Source organism: Peromyscus leucopus, chromosome 10 (genome assembly GCF_004664715.2).
Source record: "Peromyscus leucopus breed LL Stock chromosome 10, UCI_PerLeu_2.1, whole genome shotgun sequence".
In the NCBI taxonomy this organism is placed as follows: Eukaryota; Metazoa; Chordata; class Mammalia; order Rodentia; family Cricetidae; genus Peromyscus; species Peromyscus leucopus.
The window spans coordinates 73,642,118-73,666,267 of NC_051071.1; the positions used below are offsets into that span (position 1 = coordinate 73,642,118).

General features: G+C 34.9%; 1 protein-coding gene across 1 annotated transcript; it reads right to left on the reverse strand.

Annotated features, from left to right (window-relative positions):
* Nucleotides 1-11,166: 11,166 nt before the first annotated feature.
* On the reverse strand, nt 11,167-22,636 carry LOC114689669 (UDP-glucuronosyltransferase 2B15-like). The gene is made up of 6 exons (XM_028864079.2): nt 21,873-22,636; nt 20,424-20,572; nt 17,892-18,023; nt 17,046-17,133; nt 16,042-16,261; nt 11,167-12,090 (listed from the first exon to the last, which is right to left on the reverse strand). Exons 1-6 carry the CDS (start codon nt 22,594-22,596, stop codon nt 11,814-11,816), a joined length of 1,590 nt encoding a protein of 529 aa, XP_028719912.1. The 5' UTR covers nt 22,597-22,636; the 3' UTR covers nt 11,167-11,813.
* Nucleotides 22,637-24,150: the final 1,514 nt, after the last annotated feature.

A 24,150-nucleotide genomic window follows, 5' to 3' on the forward strand; every position in this document is an offset into this window, starting at 1 on the left:
CTGTTCACTGGCCTTTCATAAGCCTAATAAGTAGTTGAATAGCTTATTATCAGAATCTTAGTCCACAAAGGCCTTGAAAAGTAGATGAGTACATGTGTATATATATATATATATATATATATATATATATATATATATATATATATTCCCTTCTCTCAAGGAAACGCTATGATCACACTTCCTGAGGTCAGCAATCTCTGTAAGATTGCCCATGCAGGTGTTGGATACTGACATTTGATCTGCCTGTGTTTTCCTGTGTGCCTTGTTTTTCCTATGAAGGTATACATTTTCAAATCACTCTGGGAGGCGTCATCTGGAGAAACTCTTTGATTATAAAAGCTACTTGTACTATGTAATAACTCATCAAATTGACCAGTCCTTCACCAAAATCAAATGTTGGTATTATAGATGAATTTTGCCCATGATTTGAAGGGGTAGTATCCATCGTTGTAAGCAAGGTCTATAGGAGTGTGTGTGAGGAGAACCTGTGACAGGGAGACCCCCACATCATGGAGAACTGAGAAATTAATTCTTTCTGGAAATCCCCTTACAGATATATACAAATATTTCTTTCAATAGTGCTTTTACCAGTCAACTGAGCAATGAGAATACTACCAACTCACAAAAATGAACAATAGGAGAGAAGAAAAGAACAATTGATACACAAATGAGAAATACAATTAATTAAATGGCAATAGGATTTATTGAAGTATAAATAACAAGCTTTGATGTTAATATGCCAAATTCTTTTATTAAAATATACAAACTATATAATTCAAACAAACAAATAAACATGAGACTCTATATATAAGAAAATTACTTCATAGGTAAGAAATACTTGCATTGAATATTGAAAAAATAAATATACAAAAAGCAAACTTCATTAGTAGATACACTTATAAGTGTCAAAAATAGAATTAACTTATAGAGTATAAAATAGGACCTCTAAGATCACTATATATTTACAAAAATGACAGTTCGACAAAGGAAAATCACTGTAATACATACAGATCCAATTATATTCAACAAAACATGGATGTTAAAAAGAGACTACCTCAGTAAGAGTTGGAGTTCTGAACAACTTACTTGAAATCAATGGAAAGATCACTTAGGCAAAAATTCAGCATTAGACTTTACTATAAATTAGAATTTACTATGAACTCAACTGGCTGAACAGATAGTTACAGAAAATTTCACTCATCAGGTATAGGATATACATTCCCCTCATCAGTGTTGTGCCCAGATTGTAACCCCCAGAGAGACCACCAAGGACAAGCATACCAGAATGCAAAAGCAAGGTTTATCTGTTACAAGTCATGACAGGGAACTCATCTCAAGCCATCTCAAGTGAGGCAGGGAAGAGTTACTCTTTCTTGGGGAAGTTAGTTTTTATAGGCAAAACCCATAAAATTTCTCAGAGGGGAGGGGGTTAGTATGGGTCCATCCTTGATTGGACCAGTTTTTCCCGGGCCTGGACTTTATCTTATTCTAGCTTATCTGTTTGCCCTGTCAGGAGTTTTACAACTCCTCTCCGGGGTCTGGTCATATTATCTCCGGAGAGGGGCATCTCGTGGTTAATTGGTTACCATCAGATATCCTGACTCTGTTCTTTTGTTCCTGGGGCTGGCACCATCATTTCTGGGGACTTGAAACTGGCCTGGGTCTATCTATATTGAGATATCTTTGTCTAAGGCCCCCTTTTTGAGACAATAGAGTGAGGTTCTTGCTGTGCCTAGATCACATCCCCAAAGCCGCCACTGGAGACTTTAGGTACAGAATGCAAAAGTAAGATGTTTTCTAAGTTTACAAGCCTCTGGGGAGGCTCTTCCAAATCTCTTACTCACAGCAGGGAGGTTGGAAGGAGCGCTCCCCTTTCTTTGTGAGGCTAGTTCTTAAAGGCACAGACCATATAATTTATTTTAACCTGCCTCCCTTTTTAGTCTTTTGGTCGAATATCCTGACTGTGTTTTCCAAAGTCCCTGTAGCAGATACAGCCACCTGGGGAAAAGGGGTCTAAGTTCTTATCTACACTTAGGAATCCTGGTTTAAGCTTCTCTTTGTCTGTAGGGGATAGAGTGGGGTTTTTTACTGAGGTATCACAATCAGCACATGTCACACTGCCCTGGATTTACCATGAATAGGACCACAGAAACAATTCCCAATAAACTGATACAAATTAAAAGCATAATTTGTGATCACAGTATAATAAAACCACAGTTCAATGTTAGAAACATTGTAAGTTGTAAAAACACAGAATTTAAAAACATTATTTTGTATAAGCAGTGAGCCAAGGAATAAACCAAAAATGAAATACAACAGTTTCTTGAAATCAATGAAGGATGGAAGCACAGCCTATCATACCCCATGGGGTCAGACAGAAGAGGAAAAAGTGAAGTTCATAGCACACACATCTACATTAAACCAGACAGTGTTCAAATAAACTCAAATGATTTAATTCAGGTCCCCAGGCAAACAAAAGTAATTAAAACAGAAGAAATTAGAATAAGACTCATTCATAAAAGTCCCTGAGCAAATTGCACCCAAGGGCTGTATTAACAAGTGGAGCTGACTGTAAAAGTGTTAGAATAAGCATAATGTAAATCCCAGAGTTGAATGAGTTGTTAATTGAAGACCAGCATATTATGAAGAGAGAAGGATGGATATAAAGCAAAGAATTAATAAATTCTGGAAATAATAAGAACATTCTTTTTGTATAAGTAATATAACTAAAATGTAATATTTATAAATGAGTAAATAAAAAATGGATGCAATCAATATGGATCAGAACTAGTAGATTTCCTGAATGAAACTGACTTGTAATGTTACCAATAGCTCATTCCTGACTGTTCCAGAAGTCATCAGTAAAGCAAATAGATGTACTTTTATCTAATACTTTACAAGAATGTCTCTTTGTCCCTAAATAATGTCTTAACATTCTCTTCAATTTAGGTGATTTATTAAACTTAACTATTTTGTGAATTCATTCAGTGTTGTCTCAATTTATCTCTTCCCAACTTACACCATAGCTTTACTCATTACAATAGCTCAATTTTTAAAAATGTCATCTAATCAGACCCATAATTCTTAATTATTACTAGTTCATCTTACATTGATTTCATTTCTTCTACAGTAATGCTGATTCATTTTCAGCACAACTCATCAGTTTAGCTTAAATAATTCAGCAAAATAACACTACTCTTTCTGTACCTAAGAGGAATAGTATATAAATGTAAAAATTTCCAAAGATATAGATATGCTATTTATATATAATATAAATATATTAAAAAATAAAAATTGAATAGAGCATACTCTTGGAAAAGTGTTCAGTTACATTATTAGACATATGCTACTTCAATTAATATTTTTTCTTACATATTGATTTAATAAGGACAAATATATATCAACCATAATTATAGCACAAAACAACTACTTCTTATGTTTCCTGCTAGACACTTGTGCATATGGAATGATGATATTTATTGGAAACTAGTGGGACCAAAAATATTAATTCCTTTATCTAGCACTGATCTAACTACTGTAGAAAGAGGATCCAACTTACTTTTATTCTCATTTCACATTTGGATATCAGGTGAATTACCACTGTTGTGGCCACAAAAAACATCCAGCTCTAAACTCACCTTTGTCAAAATTCCTGGATGTTCTCTTGTTCAAATATTTCATTTTCAATAGAACTCCAAGCCTCTTATTTATGATAATCTTAACATGAGGCAATACATAGCTAGCAATATGCTACTAGACTGCTAAAATTTGCAATGCAAACAAGTAAGAATTTTGAAAACATTAATTGCTATACCAATTTTTAATTTTCTCTTGGTTTCAAATTTTCTTCGCTAAAAACAATGAAGACCTTGACATATTAGTCATTTCCCAAATAGCTGAACATTGTTCCTGGTGAACCTGGAACCATGAGTGTTTAATTTAGAATATTATAAATTTTACATAAATAATGTAAGAGGAAATTTAACAGTATGTCTCCAAGGCTTATCCTTTAATACCTAATGATTTCTACATGTGTCAATTCAGAATACTATTAGTTATATGATGTGTTCTTGAAGTAGTTGACTCAATTTCATGTGTTTTCAAAATTAAACTCAGGGTTCTCTAAGTTTTGTCTCCAATCTCAATGGTGGTTGGTGTTTCTACTTTTAAGAATTCATTTTAAATTAAACACATATGCCTGGATTATTAAAGATATAGAATTTTATAAATGAAAGAAATCATAAGTTCATTGTTTATATGTGATGTAATTAAATATTTTAAATAAAGTGGAAACAGATGAATATTCAAAAAAGACTAGATACAAAGAGCACTGGAAAGAATTAGTTAATATTCTGTTTTCTTAGTGGATCTTGACTATCTTTGAAATGGGTGTTTCCTAAGTATTCTAGAAGGTACCTACAAATTGCATAACAGTTATGAGTTTTCTTATTACTTTATACAAGGTTGCATCTTCGTTTTTAAACTGATCTCAATTTCTCTTTCTTTCATAATTCACATTGTATGTACTCATTAAGATGGATTGGTTGTTTTTAAATGTCATCGTGTGAGACAATTGATCATTGGTTAATTATTACCAGGATACCTCACAATGATTTACCTCATTTCTTCTCCACTGATGGTGCGTCACTGTCATCATGACTCATGATTTAGCTTAATATAATATAAAATAATATAAAAATTACCCTATTTGTACCCATAAGGAAAGTATGCAAATAGCAAACTTCTCAGCAAAGACAGATGCAATTTAAATCAATTTTATATTTTCTTACATCTTTAATTAGTGTAGCTGGAAGTTTTACTGTGTCCTGCCTGGTCCTGCAGCTGCTCAGATCCAAGTAAACATACAGAGGCTTATATTAATTATGAACTGGATGGCTTATGGCTCAAGCTTCTTGCTACCTAGCTCTTATAACTTAAATTAACCCATTTCTACTCATCTAGAAATTGCCACGTGGCCATAGCTTACCAGTATTTTCACATCTTGCTTCTCCTACCAGTGGCTCACAATGTCTATTTCCTCTCCTTTTCCCCTCCCAGTACCTCTCTTGGATTTTACTGTCTGGCTACCTCCTGCCCTGCCATAGGCCAATGCAGCTTTATTTATCAACCAATCAGAGCAGCACATATTCACAGTGTACAGAAAGACATCCCACAGCACTTTCCCTTTTCTGTTTAATCAAAAAGAAAGGTTTTAACTTTAACCTAGTAAGATTATATATAACAAAACAGTTATCAAGCAAGAATTACAGTTACAATATCTAGTCTATTAATATTTGGCAAATTCAAAGAAAATATTCTATTTATCCTATATTTGTGAGTCTAAAGTTTTATATCTAACTTATCTTTTATCATAACCAAGGAAAATTATAACTATCTTGTCTTCAACTACATCAAAGACCTCAGAAGGATATAATATTAAGTAAGTAAATGGAAAATGCATTGTAAGCAATGTCCAAAATTCTGGAAAAGACAGAGACAGCTGGCTGCCTAGACAGTCATCCAAAGTTCCTCTGCAACATTGGGGCATTCATCTTCAGCCAATAGGCCTAGTGTCTTAGTGACTTTTTCCTGTGTCCTGTAGAAATTCTGGCAGTCATCTCTGTGAAGCAGGAATCTGAAGAACCATTTCACTCCATTTTAGCAAATTCAGTGGTCGTTTTCCTATGAGTCCTGTGTCCAGTTTATACAACATATTATCAGCAGTCCAGGCAAGAGCAGTTTCTTGCTCAAATGGCTATTTTTGCCAAGAAGAACACAAAGTCCAAATAGAGTGTCTTTGATGCCATCTTTCTTTTTGAAGTAAATCAGTGCTGCTAGAAGCAGACATGTCTCACTGCCCAGAAAGTCTGTTTTTAAAACATTTTAAATGCCATATTCTGTAGGTCTTTGAAGTGTTTGAAGATTACCTACCTAAATGAAATATACCTTGATATATCTAAAAAACTTACCTAACATAAGTTTGATTATCCTAGATGACTATTAATCTGTATTTCTTAATTATATATTACAATTTTAAATGAGCTGGACAAACATAATACTCTTCTTAAAGAAGAGTAGAAATATACATATGGTATAACAAAATTAACTTTAAATTTTTATTAATAAACTAAAATCCATAGCAATGTAAAACATTTTAAACAAGTTGTGGCTCTTTAAAAGTAGATTCAATAATCTACCCTTTCATCATATCATATTTATATTCTATCCCCCTTTATTCTTTAGAAGGATACTGTCTATGACCAATAACAATTTGTAACCAATCTCTAAACAAAGACAAATATCCATAATCCATTTTTTGGGAATGTGGTTGTAGTATTTAGGCTACTTCCTGCTGATAGGGGGCACTGGTAGTCATCCTGAGAAAATTTGAGATAATAGTCAGGTCCTAGGAAGACCAGCTATAACCTTTGGTGATAGGTACCATCTGTAAAGGTTCAGGAGTTCTCGATTGATCAAATCTGATCCATTTTAATCAGGAACAAATCCATAGCCTCTTGCTTCCTGTGAAAACAAAAGCAGAGCCTCCTTCCAAAGCAATATATCTTTAGATCCAAATTTTGAACTTAAGATACCTTTAAAATATACATATTGGTTTAACTCAGCAGCCTTTATAATCAAATGTCTTTCTGCAGTTAAAAATCCCAAAAACGATATAATCCAGACTCTGTGTGTGATTTCCATGTTTACATCGCTTATTTTTTATATTACTTTTACTGTCTCTTTAAAGACTTTTTTAAAATATGATTTCTTTATATAACTTTGTATCCTCCTTTTCCTCTCTCTTTCAAGCCTACATGCATTCTTTACACATAATGTAAACCATTTAAAGTCTTATTCCATCTGAATCTGCCTTATTGTGAATCTAGCCAATGGAAGCCTTGACTGCTGACTCTGCCCACTTTAGCTTCTCAATATGGCAGTGGTACATTTACCACCAGCTCTGGGAGCCACGTGTACCACCAACTCTTGCAAGCTGTGGGTCTATGCCTCCATCAAAGCAGCGTGTAGCCCAGAAATAATTTTTTTTTTTGTCTGTACTAGCAAAAGCTAAATCCACTATGCCGCATACTGTGCAGCTTGGAGATGTCTCTGTGTACCATGGCAGGAATCCACCATGCTGCTTAGCTCAAGCCCACACACTGGGAACCCACCATAGATTAGCTCATGGTTTGCCTGAGCAACACATTTAGTGCTGCAAGCCACAGGAAAATGCAATGGAATTCAGCTACTATAACAAAAGCTACTACTTGGAAAAGTCAAGGACTTCTCCAAAGGTCAAGTCATGGCTTAAGAAGTCTTGATGATATTTTAGCTTTTGTATATATTAGCTGGTTCCTACAGTGATTTTCTTGTAATGCTATGTGTGCTTCTTAGAACTCCTAACAGAGTATTTATCTAAAATACCTATCAAGCATCTAAAGCCAAATGAAACAACACCTGTCTCCTAGGTAAGGTAGATAGCTTTATTTCTTATGCTATTTAGGATGAGACCCTCCTTTCTTATACAACCTCACTAATAGACCCCTAACTTCTTACCTAACCACTTCTAGGAATGTAGATTGAGCACATAGATCTCCTTTTTGATATACTAATCAGTCATTAGCACTCAGTTGACCTCCTCTTTTACCACTCCCATTTTGGGTTGTAAAAGAAAGCCTGACGGTGACCCCCTGAGGAAAATTCTTACCTACCTTTATGACCCCAGTAATAATTCAAGCCTGGTAACCTTGTTCTGGCAGAGGATGGCTATGGCTTGGGTTTATAATTGAACACCTCATAGACTTGAGGGGACGTAGAGTTATAAGGAAACAGAGAGGAAGAGAGGAGTGGAGAACTTGAGGATGGAAAACTGAGAGGGATAAGGTAGATTTTGACCAGAGAGAATGTGTAGACAAGATGGAAGATGGGGAAGTACTAGCTGGGTAAGAACAAGATGAGAAGGACCTAGATGAGGCAGAACTAAGATGAGAGAATTAAGATAGAACTTAGAGGGAACAGTAGCTAAAGGTAGAGAGAAATCAGGCAAGAAAGGAGCTAAGCATGAGAACAGAACTGAAGCTGTGTAGATAGGATTTTATCTCAGAGGAATAAAGTGGATAGACAAAGACCTAGGTGTACTTAGATTCATTTCCCTAAACTAATTCTTTCTGTTTGTTGTTTTCTCTTCTGAGCCCTTGGGAAGTATAATATTAAGACTGGTCCTTTTAATATTATACAAGAATTTAGGAACCTGTTTTTCTTCCATTTTAGAATCATTTTTTTTTTTGTTTTTGTTTTTTATTTTTAAAGCTTTCTCAGGTATTTCATGGAAATTCTTGCTTCTACATCTGGGCACCAAATTAGTAAGGATAAGTATCCACCACATCTCATTCTCTAAATACTTTCCTATTCTGGTTCCTGTATGACAGGATGGTGATGGAAACTAATGACTTGCCAACATTGACTCCTTTATTCAACACTGAGCTAATTATTTCAGAAATTAAACAACGGCTATGCTAATATATCAATTATAAGTATGTATCTGGATAGCTCATGAATAACTAATAGTGTTGTTTCAATATGACATCCAACTCTATATTCAACTTTCTAAGAATGTCTGTATATTATACTCCTTTTTTTTAAAGGCATGCAACACCACTGCCCAGCTCTTATATTCTTTTTTTTCAAGCACTTCATTTCTAAAAATACTCCATGTCTCTTTCTTATGGTATATTACCATGAACCAGTACCTAAGTAGTAATGGTGCTAGAGCACTAAAATAGTTATGTAATATCTTTTCTGAAAAAAGTCTCGGCTTCAAATAGAATGAACTTTTGTTAGATCTTGCAAACAAGTTAATAATATGGGTTAATATAATTGAATTGTTGACCAAAGTGGCCTCATGTTGGCCAAACAACTGAGATTGTTTCCAGGGCTCTTCGTTTTTTCTGCAAAAACTGATGGTAATTTCTGTTGCTGGAGATGGCCCCTATATATCTCACTGAACATGAAAAAGTTGAGGTGGTGCCTACATAGACCCTTCACCCCAACTGACTAGTGTTCATGGTACTGGGAGGCACTCTAAATGCTACCATAGGAGAAAGGTAACCAACAATATAGTTACCAACTTTGTGATTTACACTGTTGAGTTACCTACATAAAACACTGTACAATCATGTTACAAACACTGAGTTAACAACTAACCAGTCTCTGATGGAATTGAAGGCCTCCTCCATGAGGTAAATGTTTTGCCTGACACTTCTTGGGTATCAAAAACTTGAGACTCTATGGGGCCTAGGGAAAACCAAAATACTATTGTGCAAAATTAACATAGCAATAAAATGACACCAAATGATATTCTGCTATACCCCTAAATCAGTGTCTCATTCAGTCATCAGTGGAGATGCTTCATTTTGCAGTATAGGGGAGCTAATACAGGGATGCAAAACTGAACAATGTATAGAGAATGAGAGACTTTGCAAAACTCAGTCCTAAATGGGATGTTTTCATCAAACCATTACCCTCAGGACTCAGGGAACATGTAAGAGGAGGCAGAAGACTGTAAGAGTCAGGAGAGATAGATGATATTAAGTAAACAGTTTCTTCAAGATACAACAGGACCAACACATATATGAATTCACAAAGACTGATGTAGCATGTACAAGAATTGCACATGTTCAAGCTGATGTGGTCAAAGTATGAGAGGGGGTCACAAGCTCTCATGTCTAAACAAAAACCTATTAACCATTAACAACTGCTGAAAAGAAAATTGGTTTTTTTCCCCCCATGGAATCTCATAAGATATATAAATAACATTTAAGTATAAGCCTAATGTCTAGCTGTAGATGGTTGACACAAAACAAACCCAATGATATTTTTGTAAATGTATGACTCATATTACTGTGTTTGGGCATTTTTTTTGTCTTACTAGTCTTTTGCTCATACATTAGGATTTCTGATTCTGTGTTTTTAAGGGCTTTGTGTGTATGTTTCTTGTGCTATTTGTTGATAACTTTTTAAATTTAATAATCCATGGAATTGGTTGGGTGAGTAGGGATGATCTTGGAGAAGAGAGAAGAAAAATGGTGATACGAATATACTGCATAAAATTTCAACAAAAAGGGGAAAAGTGTACCTTGATATTATTTAGAACTTTGTACTCAATCTGCTGTCCTTCTGTGTGCTTAGCCTGTTTAAGTTTAACCTGCCACTAAGAAAACAATGACACCAACCTCATCATGCCTTCCAATTACAACCTTTCACAACCTAAGATAAATATGTAGCTTTGAAGTATGTGCTATGCGATGCCTATGATCCATAGTAATATGCGAGTGCATGTATATGTGATGGTAATAACTTTGCAAACAGAAACTAGACTTACATGACCCTTCAGTGATAAAAATATAAACGTTGAGGGAAGTACATGAACATAAGTTGATAATATCCATGTGTTGTTTTGGGTGCTGTTTTAGGTCAGTTGGTGTCAGTAAAGTAACTTCTTCCCTTGTAAAACTTCAGAAAAGATTTCTGTAAAAGTATCTCTACTCCTTTCCCACACAATTTGTTTTCTATTTTGTTCAGTAAATATAGAACAAAGCCCTTTGTTAGAGACAAATAGGAAATATGGACAGGTATCAGGGGCAGACACAGATTATACATAAAACAACAAGCTATACAGCACAAAATATAGACACATTGATAACATGGGGAGAGATGTAGAAAACTCAAATTTAGGTTTACTCTTCTAAACTGCTAGAAGAGGAAGTCTTTCTCTTTCTGTTTAATATAATATCAACACAGCTATTGTCTATGGTACTAGACTTAAAACATTTGGGATGTTAACAAATGCAGTTCTAAGTAATATTATATGCCTTACCGATTTCTATTTTTTCTAGGTTCAAAATTTTATTTTGCTAAATATTGAAACATACTAATGTTTCTACATTCTCTATGGCTTAATGTTGATCTTTATCATAGGGAGCACTAGAATATTTTAAAATATTAAATAACTATTTAAAAACTTAGGACAATACTTTCTATTAGCATCTGAATTATTTAAGTTATTTTTATTGACAGCCAGACCAAGAGCATTCTTCAGGTCCAAAAATTATGTTCATCCCCAACTTCAGGCAAATTCCACAAAGATATATCAACATTAGACGAGGGTCAAAGTAACCTTGAAGTGTTTATTTCTGGCAGAACACGGTAGTTATTTTAGACCTAATTTGTTGATTATTTCAGTTAATACATCTAGACGATGGTCAAGGGCATGGAAATCTCAAACATGTGGCCTGGGCTGCCATGACTGTTGGGAGAGGAAGGGATAGGATGGAGAACTGTCTAACAAAATACAAAATGGAGTCAGAACAGCTGTCTTTTTCTTATAGAGTTGGCTTCAGTGTATCCTGAATTCTCTTCCCTCTACTTTGCTGGTTTAAAAAAAATCTTCTTTGACAGACAGAATGTCCATTTCCTTCCATTTTATTTAAAAAACTATATATCTGCAAATTCACAGTTATATGTCAGGCCCTCTTTTTTTCTCCAGTAAACAGGTCGATGTTTCTGTGATTGTCATTATTCTCAGGATTATTACATCAATAAATAAGTATGAAATATAATTATGTGAGAAAATACAGATTTGGAATTGTTAATCTTTTAAGTTTTAAGCTGTAATATATATACATATAAACTAAATAGCCCAGTTTCTTCTAAATCAAGAAAGATAATCTTGCTGCACCTGAAACAGTGTTAGAGTTGAATGGAATAGTCCTCCCCATCATGGCTGTAGATGTTATTCATGTTATTAAAGAGCTCTATTCTCTTTTTTTCTTTCCTGTCCTTACAAAGAATCGGAAAACAGTCAAGCAGCATTTTACAACAAGGAAAGCCATGGCTGCCACACAGACGAGTAGGAATCCAATCACATCCAGAGAGTGGTACTGGTACCAGGTGAGGTTAAACGCAAGTGACTTCAGGTGCTTGGCCCCTTTGTGGCGCATGACAAACTCAATCCAGAAGACAGCTCTGTCCAGGGGCTTCATAGGCTGGTCGTGGTGAATGGTTGACAACCACATAGCTTTCTCTTTATAGCTAAAGGAAAATATAATGGAAATTAACTTAGAGAACAAATTAAAAACAAACATGTTTGTTTTTCCACAGGTAGTAAAGATGATTACATTAACTGTAGAAGAAAAATAAATTATTTTTTTCACTCAGTATTAAAGAACACTTATCATTCAGACCAAAAAATGTGCACAAAATATTGAACACTGATGAAAAAGAAAAGAACAAATATTTGTTAGCAACAGAGTGCACCACTAAAGTCCTAAGTACAAACAGAAAAATAAACAGAACTGAGCTATCTTTTGGGTGTATGAAACTTGAGTTATCTGGTAAGTAACTATTAGTTTCACAGATGTGCAAAGTTCATGCCAGTATCACAGTTTAGAGACAGGAGGCAAATCTTTGTCAACTTATTTGTGGTGCCTATGTAGGCAAAGAAGAGAGAGAATTGGAATTGTTTTGGACCTTGTATTGACCATTTATCAGCAATTAATTATAACTATCAGTGTGGGTAACTTTTACTTAACGACCCTGATTGTCCATTCCTGCCCTTCATATACCTTGCTGCGAATTTGATCCCATTGTTAAATTATTGTCCAGTAGAATTTTTTCCTTTTGCGACTGAAGACATGGCTAATCCAGCCTGAATTCTGATGTGTGCTATACCATAACACAGTAGAATGTCAGCGGAGGTAACATCCTTCCCTGCTATTATAAATATCATAGAGAGAGGACTGTTTCTCATGTTGGAGTGCTAATCTTAATGAGTTTTATAACATAATACATTATATTTCAAATAAAAGAAAACAAGCCATGTTCCAGAAAGTGGTGATTTAAATTACCTGTATCTCCTAAAATCCTAGAAAAGCTGTTTATAAGCGTGTGTTTTTTATTACCTCTGTACAACCAAATATGTTCTTTTTTTATTTAAAGTCAGTGAAGAAAAGGAAAAATATACTGAATATTTCTGATAAGAAGACAGATGATATAATACAATTAATATTGATGTTTGTACTGAAGATTTTAATGGTGAGTTTGTTTTTTAGATAGGTTAGGTTTTAAATAAATGTTTTCTAAGTTATAATTTTGAGAGGAAACTTTTATTATTATTATCCAAAATAAGACAAACACAGCCCTGACTCCTAAGGATCTACACAGATGTAAAAAGCAGCCTCATATCTCCCCACTGATGTTAAATGGGTCAAACCAAAACCCCAGTACTTTGTCATTTGTCAGCAATGGAGTAAAAATATTTGCTCAAAACACTTGGAGAGCATTAATTACTATTAAAGTGAGAGCTTGATTATGTCCAGTGGTTAGCAATGAAAGTCATTATAGAAGAATTTTTAAAAAGCAAAGAATTATATGCAAAAGAAGTATTTTTTTATCATTTGCTTCATTAAAATAAAATTTTAAGAATATAAACTTATCCTAAAGAAAAGGTTCTATACTTTAAATTTCCACAATTCATTTATTTATTTTTAAGGTTTATTTTATTAATGTTTCTGAATATTTTGCATGCATTAATGTTATATTCACTATGTGAATGCCTGTTGTGCCTGGAGACAAGAAGAGGGAATCCAATCTTCTGTAAATGGGGTTATGTAAGCCTGTGAAGAACCATGTGAGTGCTGGAGACTGAGGACAGGTCTTCAGCCACAACAGCAATTTTTTGGAGGGGTGATTTTTTTATTTTTTTATTTTTTATTTTACAATACTATTCAGTTCTACATAATAGCCACAGATTCCCTTGTTCTCTCCCTTCCTGCCCCCTTCCCCTTCCCCCCAGCTCACCCCCCATTCCCACCTGCTCCAGATCAAGGTCTCCCCCGAGGACTGGGATCGACTTGATAGACTCAGTCCAGGCAGGTCCAGTCGGAGGGGGGATTTTTTTAATTTACTTTATAATTTTAATTTAATTTTACATATCAGCCACGGATTCCCCTGTCCTCCCTCCTCCAATCCCCCCTCCCTTCAGCCCACCCCCATTCCCATCTCCTCCAGGGCAAGGACTCCTTTGGGGATTCAGCTCAACCACTGTCCTCCCTTCGTCCAGGCTGACCGAAGTGTCCCTGCATAGGCCCCAGGTTCCAAACAGCCAGCTCCTGCACTAAGGACAGGTACCAGTCCTGTTGCCTGGGGGCCTCCCAAACCGTTCAAGTTTCAACTGTCTCGCTTACCCAGAGGGCCTGATCCATTTGGGGGCTCCTCGGCTATTGGTTCATAGTTCATGTGTTTCCACTAGTTTGGCTATTTGTCCCTGTGCGTTTTCCAATCATGGTCTCAACCATTCTCACTCATACAATCCCTCCTCTTCCTTGCCGATTGGGCTCTCAGATCTCCACTTGGGGCATGACCATAGATCTCTGCATCCACTTCCATCAGTCATTGGATGAGAGTTCTAGCACGACAGTTAGGTGTTTGGCCATCTGATCACCAGAGTAGATCAGTTCGGGCTTTCTCTCGACCATTGCCAGTAGTCTATTGTGGAGGTATCATTGTGGGTTTCTGGGGACCTGTCTAGCACTTTGCTTCTTCCTATTCCCATGGAGTCTTCATTAATCATGTTCTCTTTTTCTTTGTTCTCCCTGTGTTCTTGATCCAGCTGGGATCTCCCGCTCCCCTAAGCTCTCTTTCCCTTGACCCTTGCCCTTCATTACCTGCCCTCACATCCAGTTTGCTCATGTAGATCTTGTCCATTTCTCTGTCGTTGGGCGATCACTGTGTCTTTCTTAGAGTCCTGTTTTCTAGGTAGCCTCCCTGGAGTTGTGAGTAGCAGTCTAGTCCTCCTTTGTTTTACATCTAGTATCCTCCTATGAGTGAGATATCACCTTACACCTGTCAGAATGGCTGAGATCAAAAACACTGAAGACAGCTTATGCTGGAGAGGATGTGGAGCAAAGGGAACTCTCCTCCACTGTTGGTGGGAATGCAAGCTTGTAAATCCACTTTGGAAATCAATATGGTGCTTTCTTAGAAAATTGGGAATCAATTTCCCCCAAGACCCAGCTATACTACTCTTGGGCATATACCCAAGGAATGCTCAATCATACCACAAGGACACTTGCTCAGCTATATTCATAGCAGCATTATTTGTAATAGCCAGAACCTGGAAACAACCTAGATGCCCTTCAACTGAAGAATGGATAAATAAAATGTGGTACATATACACAATTGAGTACTACTCAGCAGAGAAAAACAATGACATCATGAGGTTTGCTGGTAAATGGATGGATCTAGAAAAAAATCATCCTGAGTGAGGTAACTCAGACACAGAAAGACAAACATGGTATGTACTCATAATGTAATTTTTTTAAACACTGAGCCATATATCAAGCTCTGAATGTTTACACTAATCTCTCTACTGAGGTCTAATGCTAAAAAATCGTAGGTGTGATAAAAAATTCAGATTGCCATTTTACATTAATGCTTCTCATCATCAGTGTTTTCCCAATTTGTCCTTGTAAAATTTTCCTTGACAGTTTTAGTGATTGTTTGCATTACACTTATGAGCTATTTCAAATTTTGTACTGTACTTCAAATTCTGGCAATAATTTTCCACTGAAAGAAGGAAAAGGGAAATTGTTCAGGGTGGTAGTACATGCTTATAATCTTAGTACTCTGAAGATGAAACAAGAAAATTGAAATTATAAAAACATATTTCATCTCTGTATGTAGTCAGACTCACCTAGTGAAAAACCCAGAAAACAACAAAAGTAATTTTACTGTGACAATCATACTGGTTGAACTTTGCCATATTTAATTTTTCTTCACTCTTATAACTGCACCTTTGTCACTCAACAAATAGTTAAGAAATACATACTAAATAATGAATGTATAAATGAATAGGTAACTAAATAAAATATGAAGACAGAGCTCACTGGTAAAACACACACCTCTTTTGTACAAAATCCTGTTCAAAGGCAGGACAAATAAATCAGTAGATACGTAAGTAAATATGGAAGAGGTTATACTCACAAAGGGTTGTTAATGACTGCCTTCAGTGCATTGCGCAAATCTGAACTGGACATCGTGCTGAATTCCAACCCAACAGCGGCTCCTTTGGCTTTCATGTGAGCAATGTTATCACGTTGTTCCCCAAATAAAGGGATGCCGACCATGGGGATCCCATGATGGATCGCCTCATAGACCCCATTGGCTCCACCATGAGTTACAAAAGCTTTGGTTTTGGGATGACCTAACATCAGATGAAAGACAGTAAATACCCCGAGAAAGCATAAAACAGAACATAGAAAGTGGGGGGACTTCCTGTAAATATTATGTCTTGTAACTGCCTTTAACTTGCTTTGTATGTCAGAGCAACAAGCACCAAGTTTACATATAACACAATGGAAGATCACATAGCAGCTGTTGTATGTGACCTAGGATTTAAACAAAGAAATTTTTATTTGATTTGATTTATTTGATTGTTAACTGAACACACTGAAATCATTTAATAAGTAAAATAAAGCACTGTGAGAAGAGTCCAAGGACGTGCCAGAACTGATTCTTCTATAGAAACAGTGGATTCACTCAATGGAGCATAAGAGTATTTAAGGGAATCAGGAGAGCATATGTGAATCACAGGAAGTCTTCATGATTAAGACTGTGAATCTTTAACCACTTACAGTAGAGTAACTAATAATAAAACAGAATGAAGAATGTTTCTTAATGGTATTTGGGAAAACTTTACTTCATTCAGAAAAAAAATGTGATAACTGAACTAGACAAAAAGAGTTAAACTCAAGTAATTATAGAAAATTCTCTTTGAGGAGCAGTTACAATTAAAGTATATACTTTATTTCTGGTCAGAAATATTACTATAATAGAAAATGTATATTTCATTCCCATGAAAACTCAAAAGACATTTAAACAGTGATATTCCTTTGAATTTTCCATGACTAAAAACTCAGTTGTCTCCTGTTCTGCTATCTATCCATGAGAGATTGCCTTTCACTCATCATTCAGTGTTCCAGCCTTACCCAGAAGGTCGTTCTGGGGGATCCACTTGTACACATGAGTATTCGGTCCTAAATTTTTTGGTTTCTTGCCCTCAAATCTCCATAGAACCTGTTAGTTGTAAGACAATGCTTTATTACAAGAGTCATGGTTTTAAAAGTAGTATTTAAAATTTAGAGATTGTATACCTAAATACCTTTCATAGAACAGATAGAGAAACTGAAGAAGAAAAATTGAGTAGTGAGACATATATATATATATATATACATATATATATATATATATATATATATATATATATATCAACAAACAGTATGTGCTTATTTTCATATTCATTCAGGTTTAATGTAGTCATGATTTCCCAAATATGTTAGACAAATGAGATAATTAGTGTTTAGTGGTTTTATTTAAGATACTGTTTCGTCTCCAAAATTCTATTGTAATGAATTGTAACAAATTACCAATGATTCATATTTTGCATATATTTATTAAAATAGCTAAAATGAAGAAACTATGTTTACATGAGATATCTAAAGTTCATGCTACATTAAAATCCTTCAATACATATTAATGTTATTGTGCTAGTGCAGTTATTAAGCAAAATTTACTCTCTCATGAATTATCTTTAGAAAATTATCCTCAGATAATTTTCAAGAAAAAAGGAGCAAGTGACTTGGCAGAATACTTAGTACTCTGTACTCCTGCTAGCATTATTTCCAGAACGCCATAGTGTCTCACTTCTAAATAAGTTAATGTAATTTAGAGTACAATATTTTTTATCTGTCATGTATTAAATTTCTGCAGTTAGATCATCTAAAACTTTACAGACCAAGTACATAGTGGGCTCCTATGTGGACATATGGCCCCACCTTTTGTGGAATTTGTGCAAGGGCTGATGCAATTGCCATGGCCTTTTCTTCTGTCATGTTGCTGACCATTGATCCCAGAGAAAACACCACAATACCGTGTTCTCCAGAACTCTGGACAAAGTCTTCTATTTCCTTTGAAGACAGAATTTGTATCAGCATCAAATAACAACAGCAGGGAAAGGTCTATGGAGAAAATGCTATGAAAATATTGGGATTAAAAGTCAAATGTTATTATGAATTATTAGGTACATCAAAGGTAACACTAAATTTTCCACCTTGCATACTTTGTAGTTTTCACACAGCAGTATTAAATATATTCATACATTTGTGCAACAAGAAATGTACAAACTAAACCTTTAGGTATAAAATTTATCATAGGATGTATTCAAAAAATTAAAATAGCAATTTATATGTATCTTTTACTCTATGAAATGTGTGATTTTATAAGTGTGTTTTGAGCCAGGCAGTGATGGCGCACGCCTTTAATCCCAGTACTCGGGAGGCAGAGGCAGGAGGATCTTTGTGAGTTCAAGGCTAGGTTGGTCTACAGAGAAAGATCCAGGAAATTGCAAAGCTACACAAAGAAACCCTGTTTCGAAAAAAAGAAAACAAAACAAAAAAAGGGGTGTTTTGATGATGTGCTCTTAAGCAAAGATGAGTCCTGCTCTATTGGGGAAAGGCTTCCACATAATAATGTGTAGTGTTAGAAAGGATGCATATGAAGCAGGGAGAAATTTGATATTCACATAGTCATCTAGACCAACTAAGTCAATCCTGGATATCAGTGATGTGTCACCATTAGATCACCCTCACCAATCTACAAGGCTACCCATCCATCATGCTGCCAGGGGACTGCTTGGTGTTATGAGACCACAGGCCCAGGCAAGGTACATATAAGTTACTATTTTAATTTTTCAAATACATCCTATGATAAATTTTGTACCTAAAGGTTTAGTTTGTACATTATCCATACTAATATAATATTGAGTCAACCTTTGACTTTGAAAAGTTAGTATGGATAATCCTAATAATTCAATTGAAGAGTAGTATTTGGTTTTATTAAATAAAGGGATATAATTCTATTAGCAAAAATAATTCTTTCATAAATTAAATTTAGTGATTGTCTTCACTGAAAATAATAAGAATTATTGGGTTTTCACATGCAATGAAATATTTTTCTCTATGTTTAATTTTCTAGTCAGCTGTGATGTCAAGAGCCGTGCTTCTCAAGAAATCTTTAGTGCAGTGAATCTCAACCCACGAGTCATGAGATCATTTGAGATTGCCTAAGACTATCAGAAAACACACATTTCCAGTGGTCTTAGGAACTGAGACACACTCCTCAATCTATCTCTAGGCAGGTCTGCCCACATGCAGACATGCCCATATATAAGTGCAACTATTTTAAAGGGTTTCAGCCTCAGGAAGGCTGAGAATCACTGTCTCCTGTAGGCATTGCATAAGACCTTAAAAATATATACCAATGACATAAACTTCCAATTTGTATCCAAAACTGAGATCCCAAGTGATGAATGTTTTAAATGATGGAGTGAAAGCCAGTAATATTAGTTTTGGCCAAAGTGTTACTGAGACCATTCCTAGAATTGTGGAATGTATTTTTTGTTTGAGCTAAAATCCTGGTGAACAACTTTCCATCTTCACCTGTCTATATGTGTACTATCTGTGATCTATTCATTCTATGGTTATATTTGAAAATATAATCTTAATATTGTGGCATACTTTTCCTACTCAGCAAGATACTTAAAGTATCTTCACATACATTAGGTAATTATTAACATTAACAATCATTATAATTTGAAGATTAATTGCCCCCCACAGTCTCGGTGCTGAAGGAATCGGTCTCTAGATAATTGTACTGTTTTGGAAGGTTCTGAAAACTTTAAGAGGAAAGTCTAAATAGAGAAAATACATAATTCCAGGCGTGTCTTGAGGGCAGTATATTGCTCAACCAGACTCTACTTCCTGTCTTCTATGGAATGTGTAGCTTCCCTCATATACTTCAGGTGTTATCTAACACAGTCTCAGAGTTAATAAACTCTGAGATGTTCTGTGATTCCAACTTCTCATAGCATTGTAATCCTTTCTTTAAAGGCAGTTTTCACAAAGGTTTTATTAAGTGATAAACCTTTGCCTTTCCTAAGGAGCTTTATAATAGGGGTGGTGGCAGAGACCATGTCTATGCTGTCTTTCCATACTTTGAATATTTATTTTGAAGTATTCTAACTACTTCACAGTTTTTTAAATGATGAGCGATACTTTCTGACATGATGAATTTAACTGATTTAATCTTGCTAACTGGTCCTGTATATTTCCAAGGTCTCTCATGCTGTTCCCTAATTGTGGAAATACAGAAACACATTACCCTGTAAAAAAAAATTTATCCTTTTCATTGGCAAGACTCAGTACCTCACTTCCTACATCTTTTTCACTGAGAGAACTGAAGGAATGATGTAGAACCATTTCCACTGAAAACATAACCGTACAGCTGTGAACAAAAAGGCATTTATTTACCTTGGGCAAGGGTTTGGCAGGTTTGCAGTGATGTCCACCAATAAAAACAACATTTGGTAAGACTGGGCGAGGAAACTCCAAATCCCAGTAAGACCTAATAAGCCACATCTCTGTTTTCTTCATCATTTCAGCTAATGTAGTAGGTCTTCCTACACAGAGAAAAATGAAGTGGTCAGGGAAGGGAAGGGAAGGGAAGGGAAGAGAGAAAATGGTAAGGTTGTCTTCACAATATACTAAGATTTCCCAAAAAGTGTTTGAATAATTTGCGCTCAATTATGTAGAAAATATGCATTTATAAACAAAGTATTTATTCAAGTACAATGTAATTTTTGTGTGTAATTCATCTGTGGCTTACACAATAAGTTAATATATGTGCTGTAGGCAAACAGAAGAAATTCAATGTCCATAGCTACCTCAGTAAAGAACCATCATAAAGACTCATTAAGAGAAGCCTCCATATAGTTAAGCCTGCACTTCCTTCCTCCCTAAAGATTTGAATGTACTAGGGAAATATATAAACAAATACTCAAGCTCCAGAAAAAATAATCCCACCACAGTCATAGATACGACTTGAAGCTTGACCCAGCAATTCTCACCCTATTTGTGAAACATAAGCAGCTGCTCCTTGTTCCTTGGTTTTCAAAGTGATTTTTGAATTTGATGCCTGGCTGAATTCATGATCCCCACTTCCACTTCTCCTTTATATAACTTAAGAACTTAAAAGTTCTTAATATACTTCTACTTTTATGTCAGGAATTTAATAGTATTTGTTTATTATATAAATATAGCCATAGCATCTAGAAAATGTACAGAAATTATGAGAATAGAAATTTATATTTACCATTAATGGAGGCTTATATTTATTAATGGAGAAACTTGACTTTAAATAAATGACAAGGAAATTCATATGCAGCCATGCTTTAGGAGTTTTAATATACTGAATGGTTACACAGAAAGGAAACTTGTGAAGGAATACAGAGTCATTAGAAACTTCAAATTTAATTTTTTGAGTCTGTGGTTAAACAGACTATCATGCAGTAGGGAATAAATCCTTCAGGGCATATATACAATTTTTAAATAAAGAAAAAATTATCTATGTAAGATCACCAATAGACTATAAATTTATGTCATTTCCTGTTGTACACATGTTAAGCTTATTTTCTTTATAAATGAGAAAAAAATTGAGTAAAATGATTAGGCAATGGCTTATAGTAACCCTAGAAGCTTTGCTTGGTAATTACATGACCTCCTTGAATGCCCTGTGTCAATTGTGTACTAAATGATTCTCTCTGACCAATGACCTGACTGCCCACTGTTTGTGAAGATGCAATTTTACAAATCATTTATCAATTGCACCTTTAAAAGACAATGCATCTTATTTTAGATGCATATGATAATAGATAAATACAATGAAACAGTCCCCACCTAGAGATAAAAAAGTTAACTTACCCAAAACTTCAGTGTAAAACAGACCCCATTTCTTCTCATTAAATGGCTGGAACCAAAAGTCAAAATAAAGCATGCACATCATATTTTCCACCCTCTCCATAAATGTCATTTGACCACTTAATCCTGACAAAATAATAGGTACATAAGAGGGAGGGAAAAGAAGTCCTCCACTAGTCTTTTCTATTGCATAGCCAGGAAAATAGCGAATGCTGTATACAAAGGGTATTTGGAGTATTTCAGCTATCAGCTCACCACAGGGACCATGTGGATCTGAAAGAAGGACATCAAACTTCGATTCTTGCAGTTTTGTCAGAAGCTGTTTGTTTAAAACAGCTTCTTTACACAGATTTAGCCACAGATCAGAATATTGCCTATACACTTCATCCAGCGATGGAAAATATCTCAAGCATGTATCTCGTGGTACTTCATTCATCCAGCCAATGACCCATTGTGTATAAAAAATTTCCAGATCATCTTTACTAATAGATGTAGGAAAAGTTTCAAACTTCAGGCTAGGTGATTTTTGGGGATCAAGAAAGATGGAAGATGAGGGTCTCAGAACTGTCACTTCATGACCCCTCTGTGCAAGTTCATCCAGTATTATCTTCAGATTCATCCAATGACTGAATTCCATCGGCCATACCAACACCTTCCCACAATTCCCATGCTTGAAGTAACAACTCATCTGCAGGAGCAGCAGAACTGACATCCACTTCACAGGCATCCTGGGAAGTCATAAGGCTCTTGTTCATGTAATGTTCTCCTTAGTTATAACCGGGAGATATATATTTCTTTGTGTTTATATCTGAGTGAAAATTAAACTGTAAGTTAAAATATAACTTGGGTTGAGCAATGTTGACATAGTAAATGATTAGGCATATATTGACTGAAGTTATACATTAAGTTAGTTAATGTATACATTAGTGTGTTTAATGTATATTTTGCAATGAAGTGTGTTCACTTAGTGTTGTGTAGGAAACTTCTTTCTTTGGGAAGATACAGGACAGACAAACACATGTGTTTCTGTTCACTCCAGAAAAGGAATCCACCAGAGATCATAGTCATGTTAGCACCAAAGTCCAACTTGCAGAACCAATGAGTTTCATGAAAGGTTTTCAGAGCTAGAAATCATTAAAAAGAAGCAAATATACTCTAGCAATATTGGTCCTCCAAATGAGATAAAAGTATGGTCCATGTCAAAGCAGAGAATTAGGAAGAAAAAGAGTTTCTGTGATAGAATGTAAATAATTTGGAACAAGTAAGTGAATTTGAAAAAGTTAAAAGAACTTAGTACATGATAACCATTAAACATCCAAATATTGCCATCATGGACGGTACAGGAGAAAATTAAAAATTATCAAAAATAATTCTACGCAATAACTTCTGGAAATATTCTCTTATAGAAAGATAGGGATATCCTAACAAAGAAATTAAGAAGATATCTTATGTATTATATCTAAATCACTATTTCACATGTTATCATGTTGTCAAAGTCCAAAACAAAGAGTTAATCCTGAGATAAGCATGAATCAATTATTAATCCACTATGTGGAGTTCTACGAGACTGAGAAAAGATTTCTCAGCAAATATTTAAGATTATGTAGCACAGGGGAAATATATTTAAATTTCTCAAAGGAAAAAAAAAACGTTCAGATAGGATACCCAGACAAACTGCTTTAGAATTCAATGAGAGATGAACGTTTCTGAAACAAGAAATACTGAAAGCAATTATTACCAGCAGGACAGATTATCCCATATATCTGGGGAGTCCTATACCAGAAGCAAATTACAGCAAATACAGTCATAAAAACAATGTAAAACAGAATTTAATAGTAGAGCAAACAAACAAAGAAATTGGAAAAGAACCACAAATTTTCCTGTATAGAAAATGAACAAATCATCAATATGGAAAATAATAATAGGAGCAAACATATACAAGACAAGAAAAAATGAGCAACAAGACAGGTATGTGTATTTATTTATATACAAATAACAAATAACACTGAATAACAAATAAATCCTTCAGTGGTTTTTCATTGTTTATGTACCATATAATTAAATGTGTAAAATGGGAGTGAATGTGTAAGTAAAATAAAAATGGATATAAATAGTACAGGAGAAAATCTGTCAGTTTTCTGATTTCTGACTGATAGTGTGACCATTAGTAATTTACTAATTTTCTAGAAACTGATGGTACACTGAATAACATTATTTCCAATATTTTACCTGAGGAGAGTCTGCATCCCTAAATTATATCTAAATATCTCTAATTATTTTA